Here is a 20755-nt window from a genome sequence, read left to right on the forward strand (position 1 = left end):
GAACAGCATGCCACTGCAGAAATGGCCAGATAAAAAGCAAGACCAGAAGAGACCCATAAGACATGGCTACCTTTTCTCTTCTACCGAAAACCATATCTCCATTTCTGAAAACCCCACCTTCTTCCCCATCATCTAACGCACTCAAACCATCGCTCTTTCTCCCACTCGATCACCCATGGTGGACCAGGACACCCACCAATGTCATAGTCCAGGCGAAGAAGAAGAACCCGTGGCTGGACCCTTTTGATGATGGTGAGGACCCAGAAATGGAGTATGGCTCATTGTTTGCAGATGGAAAGCAAGAAGAAGATCCCAGACCACCTGATAACCCCAACAACCCTTATGGCTACTTGAAGTTTCCACAAGGGTTTAATGTGGAAATCGCGTCTTTGCCTTTGAAGATCAGAGGTGACGTGAGGAGGTGCTGCTGCGTGATTTCTGGTGGTGTCTATGAGAACTTATTGTTTTTCCCTGCTATTCAGTTGATCAAGGATAGGTAACAATGCTTCCTTCTAACTGTGGACTCTTAACAATATTTTGAGGAATATTGTGTGTATATTATGAGTATATATTTTGCAAATGCTATGGAAAATTTTTTAATACTTTGTATATATAAAAGCCTCTACAACTCTATCAGTCATGTTTTCTCATTTGTGGTCATAGTGGAAAGATTTTTCTCGGTTCTGCCCATATATGTAGGCATCTCTGTCGAACTATATTAAAATTTGTGACTTTTTCTATTTTACTCTTTACTTTGTTTATTTTGTTCTTTACTTTGTAGGGTTGTGTGTATATTGGGGAATGATTTTTCTCAACACTTAACTTATCTGGGTTTGTAGATTAGTGAGCTGATGATTTGATTTTGATTCTGTAATGCTCTGTGTTTAAAGGTATCCAGGAGTTCAAGTGGATGTATTGGCATCTGCAAGAGGGAAACAGACGTACGAATTGAACAAGAATGTGAGATGGGCTAATGCTTATGATCCTGATGATGAATGGCCTGAGCCAGCTGAGTATACTGACATGGTTGGAGTGCTCAAGGTTCATGTCTTCTTTTATTCCCTTCTCAACTTTCATGCCATAAATTATGCAGTGATAATATTAGTAAGCATTAGTATGTAAGTACGGAGAATGGGTGTTGTTATGTGCTTGCAGAACAGATATTATGACATGGTGCTATCAACCAAGCTAGCAGGGCTTGGACACGCAGCATTCTTGTTTATGACGACAGCAAGAGATAGAGTTAGCTATATTTATCCAAATGTAAATGCAGCAGGAGCAGGATTACTTCTATCAGAAACTTTCACGCCTGATAGTCTGAATCTTTCAGAAGGGGGATATAACATGTGAGTTATGCTCCTGTATCTCATACACAGACACACATACCTATTTATGAAAGTGAAGATATCTTTACTTTTATTGATAATTAGATTTTTATAGACAATTTATGTCAACTTACTGTACTAGAACACCGCTCATTATTTTACTGAATGATTAATATTTTCTCTTTCTAAGAAATTGTGAGTTCAGGTTATATTATACATTCTTTGTATCACAATTAAAATATTGTGTTATGATTAGTGCATTTAATTGATGAAATGTAAGAATTTTTACTAAAAACGAAGGATGTAATTTTAGGACAGTCAATGTATTTTTGACTTTTGTGATATTCAAATCTCCTTCCTGATAATCCACACTTTGCATGGGAATAAATCTCCTCCCTTGAATGCATCCAGGATTTTAGCCTTACATGTTATTCCAGGAGAATCCACCTCATGTTGACACAAAAAATAGCAAGTAAACTGCGTTGTGGCTTCTATATAAATCTTTTTTGACTAGTGCAAGGAGTCAGTGTTCTACTCTTTTTCTTTCTTTTTTTTCTCTGAGAATTTTTTTTGAGATAATTGTTTTTTCTTTCTTTCTTCTATATAAATTTTTTTTCAAATTTTTTATGAGAATTTGAATTCAAGGTCCGTATTATGCTAATCGGAATAGGCTTGTTTTTTATATATTTTGGAAAGATTCCTAATAGGGTTTTTGTTTGATGTAGGTACCATCAAATGCTTGATTGGTTAGGGCGGCCATTTCGCAGTGTGCCAAGGCATCCTGTGCCGCCACTTAGAGTGTCAATTTCTAGGAAGTTGAAGGAGGTTGTAGCTGAAAAATATAGGACTGCAGATGCGGAAAAAGGAAAATATATTGTGATTCATGGAATCGAATCAGATTCAAAAGCTTCAATGCAGTCAAGAGGAGATACTGATAGCTTGCTACCTATTCAAGTATGGGCTGAAATAGCCAAGGATGTAAGGTACATGCGATACTCCCTTGAACACTCTTTTCTGCTCACTCTTTTTTTGGTTTCAGAATATTCTTGGAATGGTTGAAAATCTGTTTGCTTGGAACAATAAACTATCTTCTTTGAATAATTTATCTTTTTCTATTACAATGAAAAGAATTATCTGAGTTCAAAATTCTAAAAGCCTGGAGAATCATCCTGGAATGTGATTCTCCGAGATACAGTCTGATATGTTGTATTGATTCATTTTGTTTTCTTTTCCTTTATTTCATCATAGAGTTTTACTAGCTGTGTTTGGCCAGCTCAAATATATTTTAACTGTGGAAATGTGTTCTATACTAAGTTTGGGCATATTCATCAGAACCAGCACTAAATTTTTTGCATGTGAAACTTGACAGTTGATATACTATGAAAACAGGGGACTGAGGCCAGTTTTTGTCATTCCACATGAGAAAGAAAGAGAAAATGTGGAGGAAGTTGTAGGAGATGATGCAAGTATTATCTTCATCACCACGCCGGGGCAGGTATACACACACACACACACACAAACATATATATATATATATATTCATATGGAAGCATGCTCTTAAAATTAAACAGATAATGATGTTAAGAAATGGGTTCAAATTATAACACCAGTACTTTGATTGCATGACTTCAGCTGGCTGCTCTAATCAACGATTCAGCTGGGGTGATAGCTACAAACACATCAGCTATCCAACTAGCTAATGCACGTGAAAGACCCAGGTAAAAATTTTCAGTTCTCTGCTTTATTTATTTATATATCCATATATATTACGATATCAAGGTTGGGCCTAACATCTCCCATGTATGGTCATCTTTACATATCATTGAAGTACATTCTTTGGTGATTCAATATCTAATGCTATCTCAAGGTAATATTATCATAAAAAGAACTTGAGAGATATATACTTAAGAAGCTTCTCGGTTGCAGTATTGGGCTGTTTGGATCTGAAGACAAAGGGAAACTATTCGTTCCCAATGCGGAAGAGAAGAAGTGTACTGTTGTTTGGTCGAAGACAGGGAAGTTAATAGACATTGAGGTTGAGGCAGTGAGAAATGCTATGCAAATTTTCAATGTGTCCCTAGCTATAGCCTAGAAGAAGAGGAGGAAGAAGAAGAAGAAGAAGAAGAAGAAGAAGAAGAAGAAGAAGAAGCAGAAGAAGACACTTCCCCCCATTTTCATTCATTGTTTCCTTATATATTGAATCTGTATATTTGTAATTGAATATCTGAAATAAAATGGATTATAAAGTGCTTCCTTCCTTCCATGTATAGTCCCCCTTACAATTATAATTTTATCTCTTTAACTGAAATATAATTTATTCTAGTAACGAGATTTAATATGAACATGAAAATACGATAGTAGAATTTTAAGTGAAAATGAAAAATGCGATCAAATTCCAGAATTTAAGATGAATAACTTGTAACATATAAAAGAGGATTAAATTGAGATTTTTTTTTTTTATTCAGGAGAAAATAATGCAAGAATTAATTAATATTTACATTCAAATAAGATAATGTAATAAGTTCTTACAAATTATGAAAATTTTAAAAAGCATTTAATTATTAAAATAGATTAGACTACGACGCCGAAATTTAAATAGTTTAAGTCAGTTATCAATTATAAACGATTGTCAAATTAAAAAAAAAAATAATGATAAACTACCAAAGTAATTATAGTAAGTTAATGATGATTAACAACTATAATTATCAATAATTATTTTTACTAGCCCCACAGGACTTGTACCAAAAGTAGCATTCCTAAACATTTTTTTTTTCAAAAAAGAAATAACATGCCATTATTGGGTCACAAACCCTGCACTGTAATTATTAATTATTTGTTAATCTAATTGGCTTACATAAGCACCTAACATGGGAGTTTGAATTCTGTAAATCAGTAAAATATTCTGCAAACTGCATTAATTTATTGTCTTATGGTAATTAGTTCATCTCAAATTTATTTGAATTGAAGTTTGGATAAATTACTAGGCGGCAGCACCATTTAAGCAAATCTGGAAAAGTAAAGCTCCCCCTAGGATGGTTTTCTTTGTTTGGGAAGCTTTTAAAAGGAGTATTTTGACCATTGATATGTTAAAAGAGTGCGAGGCAACAGTCTTGTTAATCGCTGTTGTTACTTGCGCAAGGCCGATGAGTATTTTGTTCGGTTGCCAACAACATTTGATCTTTAGTATTCACGATGTTATGAATGAATTGAGTTATGACTTGTAATATAAGTAATGAATTGTAAGCTTCGATATATATTTGTAAAAAAAAAAAAAAAACTTTAAACATATATTTGATAAATTATGACATTTTAAATTAAAAAATATATAAGAATTATCGTTGATCATTTGATAAATATATAATTACTTTGGACACGGGTAACACTCCCTTAGTATTATTGTGCGTAATAATACTTTTTTTGAAAAAAATAAATTATTATTTTAGTTTAAAAATCATAATTCATTTTTTTTATTGTAGTTCTTAAAATATTTTTATTACAAGTCAAATTTGGTAGAATTATTGAATTTCCATCTCTTTCTTTTTTTGTTCTCTCTCTCTCTCAATCTTCTTCTCTCTAGTTTTTATAATTTCAAAAATCAGTACAAAAATTTATATTAAAAATCACAACCAAAGATCGAAAGCAAAAATGAAAATGAAAAGGCCAAAAAGGTTGTTGTTCAAATATGCTCTTCGAGTTTCTTCGAGTCAAAAACTCAATCTTATTTTCTAAATTTGAAAAGCCCTAGAAAATAAAAGAGCAACAAAAAATTAAAAAAAAAACATTTATCTTACATTTAAAAATTTCGACGTCGAAAATATCATCAACAATCAAATATAAAACGAATTACAATTGAATATAAAACGTAAATTCAGATCGGACGACGCATTCTGTGTGTATTCATTATTAAGAAGTTAATTGTGTTATTATTAATGTAAAAAATATTGACTAATTATTAAAATATATAATTCTTTATTTTAAAAAATACAATTTCTTAAAATAATGTCACTTATCATAAACTAACAAATGTAATTTACAGAAAAGCTCACTAGTTTATTGGGGGCCCCCTTAACTTATATGGATTTTGTAATTTTAGGTTAAACTTTAGAAAGAAGTCATAACTGAGTATCTTGAATTATGCAAACTGTTCATTTTTTTGTAAAGAACAAACATTAATATTAATTTAGACATTACAAAGAAGCAATGTAAAATAAATTTGACAGTAATTGGACCATTCATCCCAAAATATATATACATACATATATATATATATATATGTATATATTTAAAAGAATCAATCAACTCTATAGAAAGAAAAGCCCATTATTCACATCATAGAATTTAGACACATATCTTACATAGATTTTGCAAACTAATCTGATCTAATTGAAGTTTGAGCTTATACAAAAATCACAGGCTCTAGATAAATATTGCAGATATGGTAAGCTGGGTAAATTTTTTTTTTTTTTTTTTTAAATGGTGATATTAGCAACTCTAGCAGCAATTCTGTCTCACTTGTCATTGAAATCTACCCTTTACAGAAATATATATTGATGTTAAAAAATCTAGAATATTTATATATGATATGCTGTAAGGTTCACTATTTCTCTGTGAACTACAACTTTACCTAAAAATTAAATTGCTTTACAAAATTTGAGAAATAGTGAATGTTTCTGCAAATTATATTAGTTTATTGTGGTTTACATCAAATAATCTAATTATTCTGAAGTTATTCAAAGACCTGTCCTAAGTCTAGTATTTATTCTAAGTTCATGAAAAATGGAGCAATTTTAAAGAATTCGAGACATTCAGTTGCAAAAATCTGTAGAGATCATCATTTTTTTCCAGCTAAAGAAAGTTCTTTTTCCCGCGAAATTAAAAAACGAACATTTATATGAAACAAATGGGTGAGAAAATGTATCATGTAAATGAATTTGAAATTAATTAAATAACTTACCACGAAAATAACAGCATGACTACTACAAGATCATTCTCTGGCATTGATAATATGATCTTTTAATTAAATGAAGACAGAAGAAAGGCCTTGTGATTCCAGTTACCATGCAGAAAAAAACAAGTGACTAATAATCAGGCAGGCAACTTATTCAAAGGCAAAACTACATTGGATAGCAATCTTGACAAGGTCAGAGATTTTGACCATAAAGATGACATCTTATATAAAGAAATATATAGAAAGAAGCATCTTTAACAAAATTTGTGAATGGTAAGTTGTTCAAGGTTGCAGATCAGTAAGAAGCAATATCCAGATATCAAGTGAATGGTTTTGCTCGTGTACCTGGATTTTCTGTTGACTCCACCTTTATCATAAACCCATAGCCCAGAGTCCACAGAAAAATGTATTGAAAGGGTACCCAAGATAGACATGCAAAAAGACTCATGATACTTCCTACGTACTGAGGATCTTTGATATATCCAAAGGGAAATTCTGTCACCCAAGGAAACTTCTTTCCGAATCGAACACCATAATAAGTGCCGGATTCTCCAAGCAATTGGTATACCCTGTAAAAGTTGACAGTTTCAATATTACTGAGTATAGGAAGATATGGAAGATAGAATCAACAAAGTATTGAAGTTTCTACTAAAAGATCTAAAAGGTTGGGACTGTCAAGTGTATCATTAACTAGAACCCAGATAATTGAGAATGTATTTGGAATGTCGAAGAACAAGGCAGTTTGTAACGGCCCCGTAAATTTAAATAAAGATGTATGTATTAAAAATCTTAAATGCGGAACCGAAATAAAAATTCTGATTAACATCCCTTATACAATAACCATAAACGTATTCAACGTATGAAATGATAAACTAATTAAAAAAAATACTCGAAATAAAAACTATAAATAGAACTATAAAATTTTTAGGCGTCTAACTCGCCGTTTTCCTGCGGAACGGGCTCGGGAACCACGTATTCCTGATCTGAAATGGTTAAGTAAAGAATGAATTACACTAACCCAGTAAAGACATCACACTATCTCACTGTCACAGAAGTAAAGGTTGGTAGAAAACAAAGACAACCAATGGAGCATAATTTATAACAAACTCATTTATTAATAATAAAAACCTTTACTATCCACTTACCTTGGTGATATTCGTGAAAATAACATATGAAAACAATAACATTATAATCATCATAAAATCATATACACTTTGTAACATAACACATGTTATACTTTTGCACTTCAATAATCATACAACAAATTTTCTCTTTTACCAAGCTACTAGTATCCATAAGGATCCATAGGGGGTCCCCGCTACATGTGAACCATTAACATCAATAACCTGATTCCAAGGCCGTCCTCATACCCCGTCCGGTATGGGCACCAAAACACATAAAGTCTCCATACCCCGTCCGATATGAGAGACCACATTCCCGGTAGGATTCCCTACGGATCCGGTCCGTCCACCATCTCCCAGGACATCTAGTCAGGCTGTCCACATTATTCATTTATCAATTTACATAACATTTTTCCCATTTTCCTTGGCCTCAATTATCAAATCAAACATAAACATGTAAACCAGTAATGAACACCAAACAAACAACACAACATCAGATTCACCATAATTCAAATCATAATAAATGAAATAATGATTCATGCATACGAAACCATAAAATAAACACATCAGATACCATACTGCATTTAAAACTATAAAATAGATCAAACAACAACTGACCGACAATATATCAGATTCGGGCTCCATTGGCAACCTTAATCAATTATACATATCTATTAAATCATAAAATACCGTTTTATCATTTATTAGACTTTAATGTCGTGATAGCAAATAGGGTGAGAGATCCTTACTTGTTTCGGGGTCTGAAATCGGCTCTACAATGCGCCTGCGGGCTGTCCCTAAATTCCCTGAATTTTCTCCGGAAAACTGAAACGCACTATCAGTACCTGCACATGTCCCAAAAAACCCCAAATTAGACCCAAGGCCCTTTTTCGGCCAATATCGGAATTCCGACACAGGGGCTCCGCCGTGCTCCGGCGACGGCACCGCTGCCCGTGGCGGCGATCCACCTCGAGTTGGCCGTTTTCGGCCAAATTCGGCCAAACTTGCATTGGTTCCTGCGATAAAACAACTCTAGGGCCCTCGGTGGGCCAAAAAATCATGAAAAACCGAGACTTACCGGCGGCGGAGCTCTCGGGTGCGACGGCTTCTCCAGCGCGAGTCACGATTTGATGTTTTACTCCGGTCAACTTGTAGAGAAAAGAACTGTGATCACAATGGTGTAAAAATTGCATCGAACGGAAACCGGAAAGGACCTCATCGGAGGCAAAAATCGAGGGAAACTGCAGTGGTGCTGTTGGACTTCGGCGGTGTTTTCCGGCCGACTGGCCGGTGGTTTGGCTCCGATTTAGTCATTGGCGGATTCAGCATCGAAAAACGAGCCAAGGAGAGAAAATTTACCTCGTTTGGCGGTCGGAAGGCCCTCCGGTGCAGTGGCGGGTGGCGGCGGCCGGCTCCTTCGGCGACTGATTTTTCTTCTCCGGCGAGGGTACTGGCGGCTAGGGTTTGGGGTCGGGTGTGGGTGAGGTTATTTATAATCTTCCCCTTTTAAACTCAGTCGTCCATCACGATTTAATCGGGGCTGTCCGATCGTGATTAAAATGAGAATAAATCTGGATCGTCCATCGCGATGCGATCTGGACCGTCCACACGCGTGAGATCTAGACCGTTCGATAGCGTGCACGCGGATCACTCACGTGGCTTCGTCCCGCGTGGTCTCCCGCATCAGCTTCCTTGCCACGCGACGTGTTCTGGTTGGTCAGGGCTGCTGACTTAGCTGCTGACGTGGCTACTGACATGACACAACTTTCCTAAATTGCGTTTTGACTCCTGATTTCCGATTTTCTTTTCAAAAACACCCCCAGAATCCAAATTTTCACTCCTTTTTTTCAAAATCAATTTCAATTAAATCCCAAAAATAATTTTATCCTATTTTATCATTATTATTATTTTTATTTTTATTAAATTAAATTAAAACCTTATAAATTAACTATTGAAAAATTAAACAAAAATTCTAATATAAATTAAAAAATAAAAATAATAAATTTGGGTGTTACAACTCTCCCCCCTTAAAGAAATTTGGTCCCCTAAATTTGTCTCTTACTCTTGGTCGAACAAATAGGGATACTGGGCTCTAAAATCTGATTCTAGCTCCCAGGTGGCCTCCCTTGGCGTGTGGTTCTGCCACACGTCCTTTACAAATGATATTTTCCGGTTGCGGAGTATCCTGCATTTTCGGTCCGTGATACCGACTGGTACTTCTTCATAAGATAAGTTCTCTTGTAGTGGAAGCGGTTCATGAGCCAAAACATGAGAGGGGTCCGGATTGTACTTACGTAGCATGGATACGTGGAACACATTCTAGACCTTGGAGAGCTCTGGAGGCAATGCTAGTCTGTAGGCAGCAGTACCAATCCTGTCTAAGATTTCAAAAGGTCCGATTAATCGGGGGTTCAATTTTCCCCTCCTGCCGAACCTACTAATTCCTTTGAAATGAGTGACCTTAAGGAACACCCGGTCGCCTTTCTCAAACGCTAGATCTCTCATTCGGGTGTCCGCATAACTCTTTTGCCTGCTTTGAGCCGTCTGAATGTTCTTTCTGATTTTAACTATTTTAGACGTGGTCTCCTCTACCAACTTTGGGCCGAACAATCTTTTATCGCCCACTTCTTCCCAACAAATAGGTGATATGCACGGGCGCCCATATAACGCCTCATATGGAGCCATGCCGATGCTTGCTTGGTAGCTGTTGTTGTAAGCAAACTCTATCAGGGGTAGATGATCGTCCCAATGGCCCCCGGAGTCAAGGACACATGCTCGGAGCATATCCTCAAGTGTACGAATTGTCTTTGATTGTTCATCAGTCTGAGGATGGAAGGCAGTACTGAGAGACAGCTTTATTCCCATGGCTTGCTGAAAGCTACTCCAAAACTGAGAAGTGAACCTGGGGTTCCTGTCGGATACCATTGTCACTGGAACTCCGTGCAATCTGACTATTTCCCAGATATATATTCTTGCCAACTTGTCCAAGGGGTCGGTCATTCTGTTGGCCAAGAAGTTGGAAGATTTGGTAAGCCGGTCAACGATTACCCAGATGGTGTCATGTCCTAAACATGCCTTAGGTAATCCCGTTACGAAGTCCATGGTGATGTGTTCCCACTTCCACTCCGAAATCGGTAACGGCTGAAGTAACCCACCTGGGCGCTGATGCTCTGCCTTGACCTGCTGACATACCAAGCACTTGGATACAAAGTCGGCTATGTCTCTCTTCATCCCATTCCACCAAAACCGGGGTCGCATGCCTTGGTACATTTTGGTGCTTCCTGGATGCATGGCAAACTTCGAGCTATGGGACTCTGTCATGATGTCTCTCTTTAACTCACTGTCATCTGGGATACACATCCTGTCTTGGAAACGGAGTAATCCATCGGCAGAGATTTGAAATTTTGAGCTCACTCCCTGTTCTGCATCCTTCTTGCGGGCTACCAGAGCAAGGTCGACTGACTGGGCTTCCCTTATTCTCTGGATTAACTCGGGCTGGACTGTTAGGCGGCCCAAACATGTGACTCTCCTCAAGTTCTGGAGTTGAACCTGTTGTGTGGCCCTAATTTGCCTGCATTCTAAAACCATCAAATAGGCTAAGATACCTGCACTTTTCCTGCTGAAAGCATTTGCTACCACGTTGCCCTTACCCGGATGGTATAAGATATCACAATCATAATCTTTAAGGAGTTCCATCCACCTTCTCTTATGCATGTTGAGATCCTTCTGAGTGAATATGTGTTTCAAACTCTTATGATCGGTATAGATCTGAAAGGTCTCTCCGTATAAGTAGTGGCGTCAGGTTTTTAAGGCGTGTATGATTGCGGCAAGCTCCAAGTCATGGGTGGGATAATTTTTCTCATGATTCTTTAACTGCCTGGACCCATATGTTATGACCTTACCATGCTACATCATGACACAACCCAGGCCTAGATAGGAGGCATCACTATAAACTGTATATCCCCCCGATCCACTCGGTAAAACAAATACAGATGCAGTAGTCAGCCGCTTCTTTAATTCTAAAAAACTTCTTTCACAGTTCTCATTCCACTCAAATTTGACATTCTTCTTTGTGAGTCGGGTTAGAGAAGCTGTTAGGTTGGAGAATCCTTCAACAAACCTGCGGTAATAACTTGCCATCCCCAAGAAACTCCGGATTTCCTTAATTGATGTCAACTTCTCCCAGCCAAGTACCGCTTCAACCTTTTCGGGATTCACTGATACTCCTTCCTTCGATATGATGTGTCCTAGAAAGGCGGTCTGCTCAAGCCAGAATCCACAATTACTTAACTTTGCATATAACTTCTTGTTTTTGAGGACCTGCAAAACTTGGGCAAGATGGTGAATATGTTCTTCTCTGCTTTTTCAGTAGACTAAGATGTCATCGATGAACACGATAACAAATTGATCCAAAAACTCTTTGAAGACTCTGTTCATCAGATCCATAAAGATTGACGGTGAGTTGGTTAGTACAAATGGTATGACCAGGAACTCATAGTGTCCGTACCTAGTTCGAAATGCCGTCTTGGGGATGTCTTATGTTCTTATCTTCACTTGATGGTAACCTGATCGCAGGTCTATTTTAGAGAAGACTTGTGCACCCTGCAGCTGATCGAAGAGGTCATCAATTCTGGGAAAGGGATATTTGTTCTTGATCGTAGCCTTGTTCAATTCTCTGTAATCAATACACAGTCTCAACGTTCCATCTCCCTTCCTTGCAAAAGTGACTCCGGCACCCCAAGGGGACAGACTGTGTCTAATAAAACCACTGTCTTGCAATTCAGTGATCTGTTTCCTCAGCTCTTCCATCTCAATGCGACTCATGCGGTAAGGAGCAATCGAAATGGGCTAGGTGCCTGGCTATAAGTCTATAGGGAACTCGACTTCCCTGTCCACTAGCAGTCCAGGTAGTTCGTCCAGAAACACATCTGGAAAGTCTCGAACTACCGGAATCTCTTGGATACAAATTTCCTTCTTGGGCTTGCTTAGTTAGAGAAAATAGCAAGATTAAGATACTAAAAAATTAAGAAAACTTACAATCAAGGAATAAGTACTAAATGATTTTATTAATTTGTAAATGGCTCATCATTGGAAGATTAAATACAACCTTCTTGTTAAAGCAATCTATAGTAGCGTGATGCGCCGCTAACCAATCCATTCCTAAGATTACATCAAAATCCCCCGTGTCTAGCCCTATCAGGTCTATACTCAGTTTTCTATTTGCTATCTCCACGGCACAAGCCCTGTAGATAACTTCCCCTAATAGTGTTTCACCCCAGCAGTAGATACAAACAATAATGAATCAAGTTTATCAGGTGATACATTAAGTTTTGAAGCAAAAACATGTGAAACAAATGAATGCGATGCACCAGTGTCAAATAAAACATGAGCAATATGGTCACAGATAGTGTACATACCCTGTACCACGTCCGGGTCGGCGTCGGCATCTTGCTGGGTAAGGTTATAAATCCTGCCCTGAAAAGGAGGTCTTCCTTGGTTCTGGTTCCTCGAGCACTCTCTCGCATAGTGTTGGGCACTACCACATAAGCAACAGGTGTTGTTGAGGCGGTCGCATGGTCGGTCCCCGTGATCCATGCCACAATGCTGGCAGATCTTTCCACGTGCTGCCCCTGGAGCCTGAGGAGGGGCCTGGATCACTGGTCTGGGCCTCTTATTTGGTTGGACCAGCGCAGTAGGTGCTGGTCTACGGGATGGAGCTGAGGGTCGGTGACTCCCTGCTGATTGAGGACGGGTGTTGAAACTCCTCTCCACGATTTGTGCTTTTGCTAGAACGACTGAGTATGTCTTGAACTCCAGTACCAATAAGTGTTGCTTGATTTCTGGGCGGAGGCCCCATTGGAATTTCCTGGCCTTCCTGCCTTCATTCATCCATGTCTCCGGGGAGTATCGACCCAGCTCTAAGAACTTATTAACATATTTCGATACCGTTATGTTTCTCTGGACCAGCTGAACAAACTCCATCTCCTTCAGGTGTCGGATGTGCTTAAGGAGATACTCCGCATGGAAGGCCGCTAAGAACTGCTCCCAAGTGGCTGGTGGAGGCAGGGTGGCCTGCTTGAGCTCCCACCAACGACCTGCTTCCCCTACCAGCATGTAGGAAGCAAGGACAGCTTTCTGCTCAGGAACCACTCCCAAGGTATTGAAGGCTCTCTCAGTCTCCGCCAAACAGTACTGGGCATTTTCGAAAGAGGATCCCCCTGCAAAAGTGGAAGGGTTCAGCCTCTTGTACCTCTCTATGTAGACTGGGTCGATCAAGGAAGGAGCTGAGTCCCGTGGAAGAGGGACTGGGCCCGGCTGGGGATAGACCCCCTGTGGTGGCACCTGCTGAAATGGTGGGGGCACCGGATTGTACTGTGGCGGTGCCGGGCAGTACGGTGGCTGGGACACCGGTTCATACTGCGGCGGTGGTGCCGGGTGATACTGTGGTGGAGCAGGCTCGTGCCGGGGTGGCTCGGGATCCGCTTGCTGTAGCGGTGGCTCAACCCGTAGTAGTGGGGGAGGTTCGGGTAACTCCCTTCTCTCATCCCGACCTTGCATGGCGGCTATGATCCTTTCCAGCATCTCAAATATTTTGTCAACATCTTCCCGAAGCGAATCATCCTGGACTGCTCGGTTTAGTGGGGGTCTTCCTCTCCTCATCTCTTTGCACCTGTATTTTACACGGAAGAGTTGAGTAACGATTTATCGGTGGGTATGTCTCTAAGCATTATTGCGTAAGGGATGAGTCGAGGAACGCGACTCTGATACCAATTCTAACGGCCCCGGAAATTTAAATAAAGATGTATGTATTAAAAATCTTAAATGCGGAAGTGAAATAAAAATTCTAATTAATATTCCTTACACAATAACCATAAACGTATTCAACGTATGAAAGAATAAGTTAATTAAAAGAAATATTCGAAATAAAAACTATAAATAGAACTATAAAATCTTTAAGCGTCTAACTCGCCGTCTTCCTGCGGAATGGACTCGAGAACCACATCTTCCTGATCTGAAATGGTTAAGTAAGGAATGAGTTACACTAACTCAGTAAAAATATCACACTATCTCACTACCACAGAAGTAAAGGTTAGTAGAAACACCCCTAAAATCCAATTTTTCACCCTTTTTTTCCCAAAATCAATTTCAATTAAATCCCAAAAATAATTTTACCTTATTTTATCATTATTATTATTTTTATTCTTATTAAATTAAATTAAATTAAAACCTTATAAATTAAATATTAAAAAATTAAACGAAAATTCTAATATAAATTAAAAAATAAAAATAATAAATTTGGGTGCTACACAGTTCCTGAAATGTATAAGAATACTATCAATCCAAACATCATGCGGTACGGATTACCACAGTCCACAAAAATAATTCATAAGGATCATTTAGCATCACAAAGTTTGCTCTCCTTGCTTATAATTAAGTTGAAAGAAGGAAAACATTTTATTCTCTCAAAGGACATTTTGAATAGAATTTAGTTCAAGCATTAAAAATTTGGATTCCAATAAATTATAAGAGTCTGATAGAACAGGTAAAGGTCGAGATAGTCATTTAAACCCATCCCCTATTTCACCTGGATCTTTCGCAAAGTGTCCTCTCTAATTATGAGTCATCAATCCAACACTTAACCCATCTATAAGTATTCTAGACTTATATAACCTGGGACTCATATTAACACACCATCCTCTACTGCAGATCCAAATAAATAACTGATCTTACATTCAAGAAAGGCACTACTCAAAGAAACAACCCTGGTACACAAATCTCTTCAAAGACTATTAATGCAGATCCAAACAAATAACTGATCTTACATTCAACAAAGGCGCTACTCAAAGAAACAACCCTGGTACACAAATCTCTTCAAAGACTATTAATTCACCATCTCTAACAAAAAATGAAAAGACATGCATTTTGTAAACTAATCCCAAAACTCCGCTAACTTTCCCATTCATTAAGACTACCTCCACTACTTCATAGAACCAGAAGAGTAAACTGCAATCTAAGATTTAAGTTCCGGAATACATCTCCAAGGAGCCCAAGTTGTCAAATTAAATCGTTAAAGTCGATTATCCCAATGAAAATGATTGAATTCCACAAGCTCAGACCCTGAGATCACTATCAGAGAACCAACCTCATTGTATGGAGTACAAAAGCTAAACTTAGCTCTTTGCAAATTTTCCACCCAATTTCAGCTTAACAGCTTAAGCACCTTGTTATCACTCACATCCATTACCCAAGGTTTCCAAGTTTTGTAGATGAAACTTAAAAGATTCCATTCACTATGTTGATATATCAGGAAACCAAATGATCAGATTAATCACAGATGTAGATTCCCATAATTCTTCGAAAGTTCTAAGGAAATATTTGCAAGCAACAAATGCTTCCAAATCTCAATCTGCAATCACAAGCTTATTATATTTGAAAAAGAAACCAATACCTAACTGTCCAACTCCAAGAGCAATTACCCCACAATGTTTTCTCCACAGAAACTACAGGAACCCAAACTAATCACTAGATTCTATTAACATATAAATAATAGATTAAGCTTAATCTATTATTTATATTCTACTCACATGAAAGTCCGCCGGACTGAATAAATAAATTCGAGTTAAATAAAGAAAATGATAAACACACTACACTTCTGTACTTAATACCATATAACTAATTAGCTATGGCTGATTAATCTAAAGGTTCTTAGGTCATTCTATAACATTCCAGATACCTGGTGGGATAAGAGAGAGCCTGATAACAAAAACAGATACAAGTGTTAAGTAATAAAATATTTATGCAGCGGAAAATAGAATCCCTTACAACAAAACAAAGGTTCAATGTTTACACCTGAGACCAAGAAATTAGCTACTAAAATATAAATATACAAAATTATCTTTACAAAAAGGTTCTTCAGAATGTGGACAAACTATAGAACTTGTAATCATCATAAGGATCTAAGAAGGGGTCCAAGCAAGCTTCAAGGGCAGCTCAGTGAGCGTATCATCACTTCCATCATCTCTGAAGGGGGGTATAGATTGAGGTAAGTTTCATATAACTTGGTAAAGGAAACAATATTTAAACTACACAGTTAATGTTTACAAAAGTGATTAACTTTTAATCTAAAACGTCATTTCACAATAAATAACTTATCTCAGAAATTTGTTGCAGGATGAGTTTATTTTAAATGTTTAGAAAATACCTTTACTTTTTTTAAGAAAACTATTTGAACATTATCAATATACTGAACAGTAAAGGCAGAGATGAAGGATGGTCAAATCAAGTATTGAAATTATAACTAGTTGAACCAACTTAGAGCACAATAGGATCATGATAAAATAGAAGAACCGTCATACAAAATCACCATAAAGTATCTACAACTATCATAGTCGTGTTTGTGTCTTATTTACGTCTTTCACCAACCTCCGCACGAAACTGTTCCAACATATATCTACAGAGGGTAGAGAGAAATCCCAACTACCACTGTGAATGACCAATCAGTTCCATTTCCATATTGGTTATAATTGAATGAGTACGACCATACTTCGCCACTGTGGCCCTACATATCACATCACAAATCCACTCTTGTAAGAAGGAACGCCAATCTCATTCACATGGAACGATTCACCAACATTTTCAGAGATAGAGTAGAGAGAGAAAGAAACCCCTCAGCGATAACAATTAAACGGATTTGTTATTATTTTTCCTTTCTTATTCTTTTTTATTCATAACGATCACACATTCAGAACCCAGTGGGGGTCCAATAACATATCCGGCCCAAGGTCCATTTTACCCGTACTTAACCATCAGATCATTCTCTTGAGCCAAGACCCTTTAGAATGACCCTCTTCACCATTATTAAAGATAAGGCAAATGGCCAAACCCGCTTGCATTTCGAATCATCATGTTTTATATCCATCATGCTTAACATTCCACATTCTTATATTCAAATAAATCAATAATCATTCATAATAGAAATTCATGCATAAAAATCATTCAACTTTCTAATTTAACCTTTATAGAAAAACTTAGAAATGTAAGAGAAAATACCAAAAGAATCATTTACTGAAACCGTAGTTTGATTTGTCCTTTGGAAGGGGAAGAAAAGGTTTTAGTGATCTTTGAACGAAGTTTTGGGAACTCTTACTCCTTTTCTTCTTTCTTACTTTCTTTCTCTCTCTAAATTTTCAAGAAAATGGAAGAAAAGAGAAGTGAAAATGGAGGAGAAATGGGGAGGAAAGAACTCTTTAAATAGATTTAGAAGGAGCTTTAGATGCTCGCCACATGGCAATCATCCACAGAGGACATGTGGTGAGGGTGGGTGGCTGGTTGCATGTCAATCGAGGCGATAAGCCGCGCGGTAGGGGGCTGACCGCGACGTGACCGCGTGGCAGGGTCCGGATGGCATGGGCGTGTCTGTGCGTAGGACAGCAGCGCACACAGCACGCGGCCAGGTGCTGGCGTGCACAGCAGCGCGCACAGTACCACACACAGTACCGCGCACAGTGGCGTGCTGGCATGTGCGCACAATGCCACGCACAGGCAGCTGACACATGCAACCTGCACGATGTGACCTCGCGCAGGCACAAGCACAGTGCCCTCGCATGTGCACGGGCTGCTTTTCCGCGGGCCTGGGGGAATTTTTCCCCGTTTTCCATTTTCCGAATTTTCTTTCGATTTCTTTCCTTTACTTTTCCTGAAAATACTTTTAAACAAAATAAATAAAACAATGATAATTCAAAATATTAAAAATTAGCGTAAAGCAAAAATATTGATAAATCTAAATACATATAAGAATTAAATTAGTCATGAGACCCAAAATAATAGAGTTTTAACACCACGGTTAAGTGCATAGATCTCGGGATGTTACACATTCCTTACTAGATAAGCTCATGGGTAATGATTGCAACATTGAAAACTATTGTAGTTAGTATCATAACCAAGCGCCTAAAATTCAAATCTGAGTGTTGTTCACTTCCTGTTCGTTAAATGTCAGCCAAGCCCATTTCTATTCCTTAAATATCAGTACAAGGTATATCCCCATAGTATTCATTAAAAATCAGCACATTTCAAAAAATTAAATTTCACCAGAAGTTATAGAAACATCCCTGTTTCATCCAAGCCTCTGCCCTAGTTGCAGCTCATGGGTTAATCCATACACCATCCAGCCAATAAATGGTTTGTTAATAACTCCTACCTTATCAATCGGGAAGATTTGAACACTTGCTACAACTTATTATTCATACGATTTATCAAATCTCCCGTAATTGTTAGAATGCATAGGGTTAATTAGAATATACAAGTCATTAGCGCAATCGCAAACATTTAAGCAAGGATATTCATATACGATTTACAGAAATTTATACCGTTATTTGACATATAGATACATATAACTACGAACAGAGGCATAAACAAATATATATGCGGGACGATAGTGAGGCAGACCTGAAGTTGAGGAACTGGCCGAAGACGATGAGGGGCCAGAAGAACAGCGGTGGAGGCCATGAAGGAGAAGAGACAGAGAAGAGAGAAACAAACTGAACCAGCTTCAGCGCGTGGGACACGTACGCCATCACCTTGGAAGGATCCCGCCCCTTCCCGCACAGGTTCACCCATGTCTGCGGCTGCGTCCACAGCCACCAGTAGAAAGGAAATGGCGCTAAAACCCCCATTCCTGCCAGCAACCCCATTTTGTTTTTCTTATGTAAAAGTCTAATTCTTCCTCTGCTACTCCTTTATCTTTTCCTTCTAATTTTCTCGGGAAAATACAGAGTGGAGATTTGTAACAACTAAATTTATTATTTTTAATTTATTTTAATTTATATTATAATTTTAATTTATTTTTTAATATTTAATTTATAAATTTTTAATCTAATTTAATTTAATTAAATAAAAATAAAAATAATAATAATAATAAAATATGGTAAAATTATTTTTAAAATTTAATTGAAATTGATTTTAAGAAAAATTAGTGAAAATTTGGATTCTGGAGGAAAGAAAATCGGAAATCGGAGGGTCAAAACGCAATTTAAGAAAGTTTGGCCACGTCAGCAGCCCAGTCAGCAGCCCCGGCCAACCAGAACACGCCGCGTGACAAGGAAGCTGACGTGAGAGGCCACGCAGGACGGAGTCACGTGGGCGATCTGCATGCACACGATCGAACGATCCAGATCTCACGCGTGCGTACGGCCCAGATCTCACACGCACGGACGGTCCAGATCTCACACGTGCGGACGGCTCAGATCGCATCGCGATGGACGGTTCAGATTTATGCTCATTTTAATAGCGATCGGACAGTTCAGATTAAATCGTGATGGACGGCTGAGATTAAAATAGGAAGGTTATAAATAACCTCACTCACACCTGACCCCAAACCCTAGCCGCTAGTACCCTCGCCGGAGAAGAAGAACCAGTCACCGGAGGAGCCGGCCGCCGCCACCCGCCGCCGCACCGGAGGGTTTTCCGACTGTCAAACGAGGTAAATTTTCTCCATTTGGCTCGTTTTTCGATGCTGAATCTGCCTATGGCCAAATCAGAGCCAAACCACCGGCCAATCGGCCAGAAAACACCGCCGAAGTCCAGCGGCGCTGCCGCGGCTTCCCTCGATTTTTGCCTCCAATGAAGCCCTTTCCGGTTCCCGTTTGATGCAATTTTTACACCACTGTGATTACCGTCTTTTTCTCTACAGGTTGACCGAAGAAAAACATCAAATCGTGACTCGCGCCGGAGAAGCCACTGCACCCGAGAGCTCCGCCACCGGTAAGTCTCGATTTTTCGTGATTTGTTGGCCCACCGAGGGCCCTAGGGTTGTTTTATCGCAGGAACCAATGCAAATTTGGCCGAATTCGGTCAAAAACGGCTAACCCGAGGCAGATCACCGCCACAGGCAATGGTGTCGTCGCCGGAGCACGACGGAGTCGCCATGCTGGAATTTTGATATTGGCCGAAAAGGGGCCCTGGGTCTGATTTGGGATTTGTTGGGACACGTGCAAGTACCGGTAGTGTGTTTCAGTTTCCCAGGAAAAATTTAGGGAATTTAGGGACAGCCCGTAGGCGCATTGTAGAGCCAATTTCAGACCCCGAAAGAAGTAAGAATTTCTCACCATATTTCCTATCACGGTATTAAGGCTCAATAAATAATAAAACGGCATTTCATGAATTAATACATGTGTATAATTAATTAAGGTTACTAATGGAGCCCGAATCTGATGTATTTTTCGGTCAGTTGTTGTTTGATCTATTTTTCAGTTTTAAATGCAGTATGGTATTTGATGTATTTATTTTATGGTTTTGTATGCATGAATCATGGTTTCTTTTATTATGCTTTGAATTATGGTGAACCCGATGTTGTGTTGTTTTAT

The 20755-nt window shown here is 38.4% G+C and overlaps 2 protein-coding genes across 6 annotated transcripts; one reads left to right on the forward strand and one right to left on the reverse strand.

Annotated features, from left to right (window-relative positions):
* PNSB1 (NDH-dependent cyclic electron flow 1) lies at window positions 1–3588 on the forward strand. Its single transcript, XM_022050933.2, has 7 exons — window positions 1–496; window positions 891–1041; window positions 1156–1346; window positions 2051–2308; window positions 2715–2820; window positions 2958–3043; window positions 3252–3588. Exons 1-7 carry the CDS (start codon window positions 63–65, stop codon window positions 3415–3417), a joined length of 1392 nt encoding a protein of 463 aa, XP_021906625.2. The 5' UTR covers window positions 1–62; the 3' UTR covers window positions 3418–3588.
* Window positions 3589–6400: 2812 nt separating this feature from the next.
* PLMT (phospholipid N-methyltransferase) lies at window positions 6401–19170 on the reverse strand. 5 transcript variants are annotated; one of them, XM_088220921.1, is made up of 4 exons: window positions 18840–19170; window positions 12812–14064; window positions 8144–8239; window positions 6627–6842 (listed from the first exon to the last, which is right to left on the reverse strand). In XM_088220921.1, the coding sequence occupies exons 1-4, from the start codon at window positions 19082–19084 to the stop codon at window positions 6772–6774; spliced, it is 1665 nt and encodes a 554-aa protein (XP_088077047.1). In that variant the 5' UTR covers window positions 19085–19170; the 3' UTR covers window positions 6627–6771. The 5 variants fall into 5 exon arrangements, 4 of the variants coding, with proteins under 4 accessions (XP_021906592.1, XP_088077047.1, XP_088077048.1 ...); XM_088220922.1 differs by lacking the exon at window positions 8144–8239; XR_015819467.1 differs by lacking the exons at window positions 12812–14064; window positions 18840–19170 and adding an exon at window positions 8473–12805 and having other exon boundaries at window positions 6806–6842.
* Between the last annotated feature and the right edge of the window lie 1585 nt (window positions 19171–20755).

Source organism: Carica papaya, chromosome 5 (assembly GCF_054855325.1).
Source record: "Carica papaya isolate Zhongbai chromosome 5, ASM5485532v1, whole genome shotgun sequence".
Classification (NCBI taxonomy): domain Eukaryota; kingdom Viridiplantae; phylum Streptophyta; class Magnoliopsida; order Brassicales; family Caricaceae; genus Carica; species Carica papaya.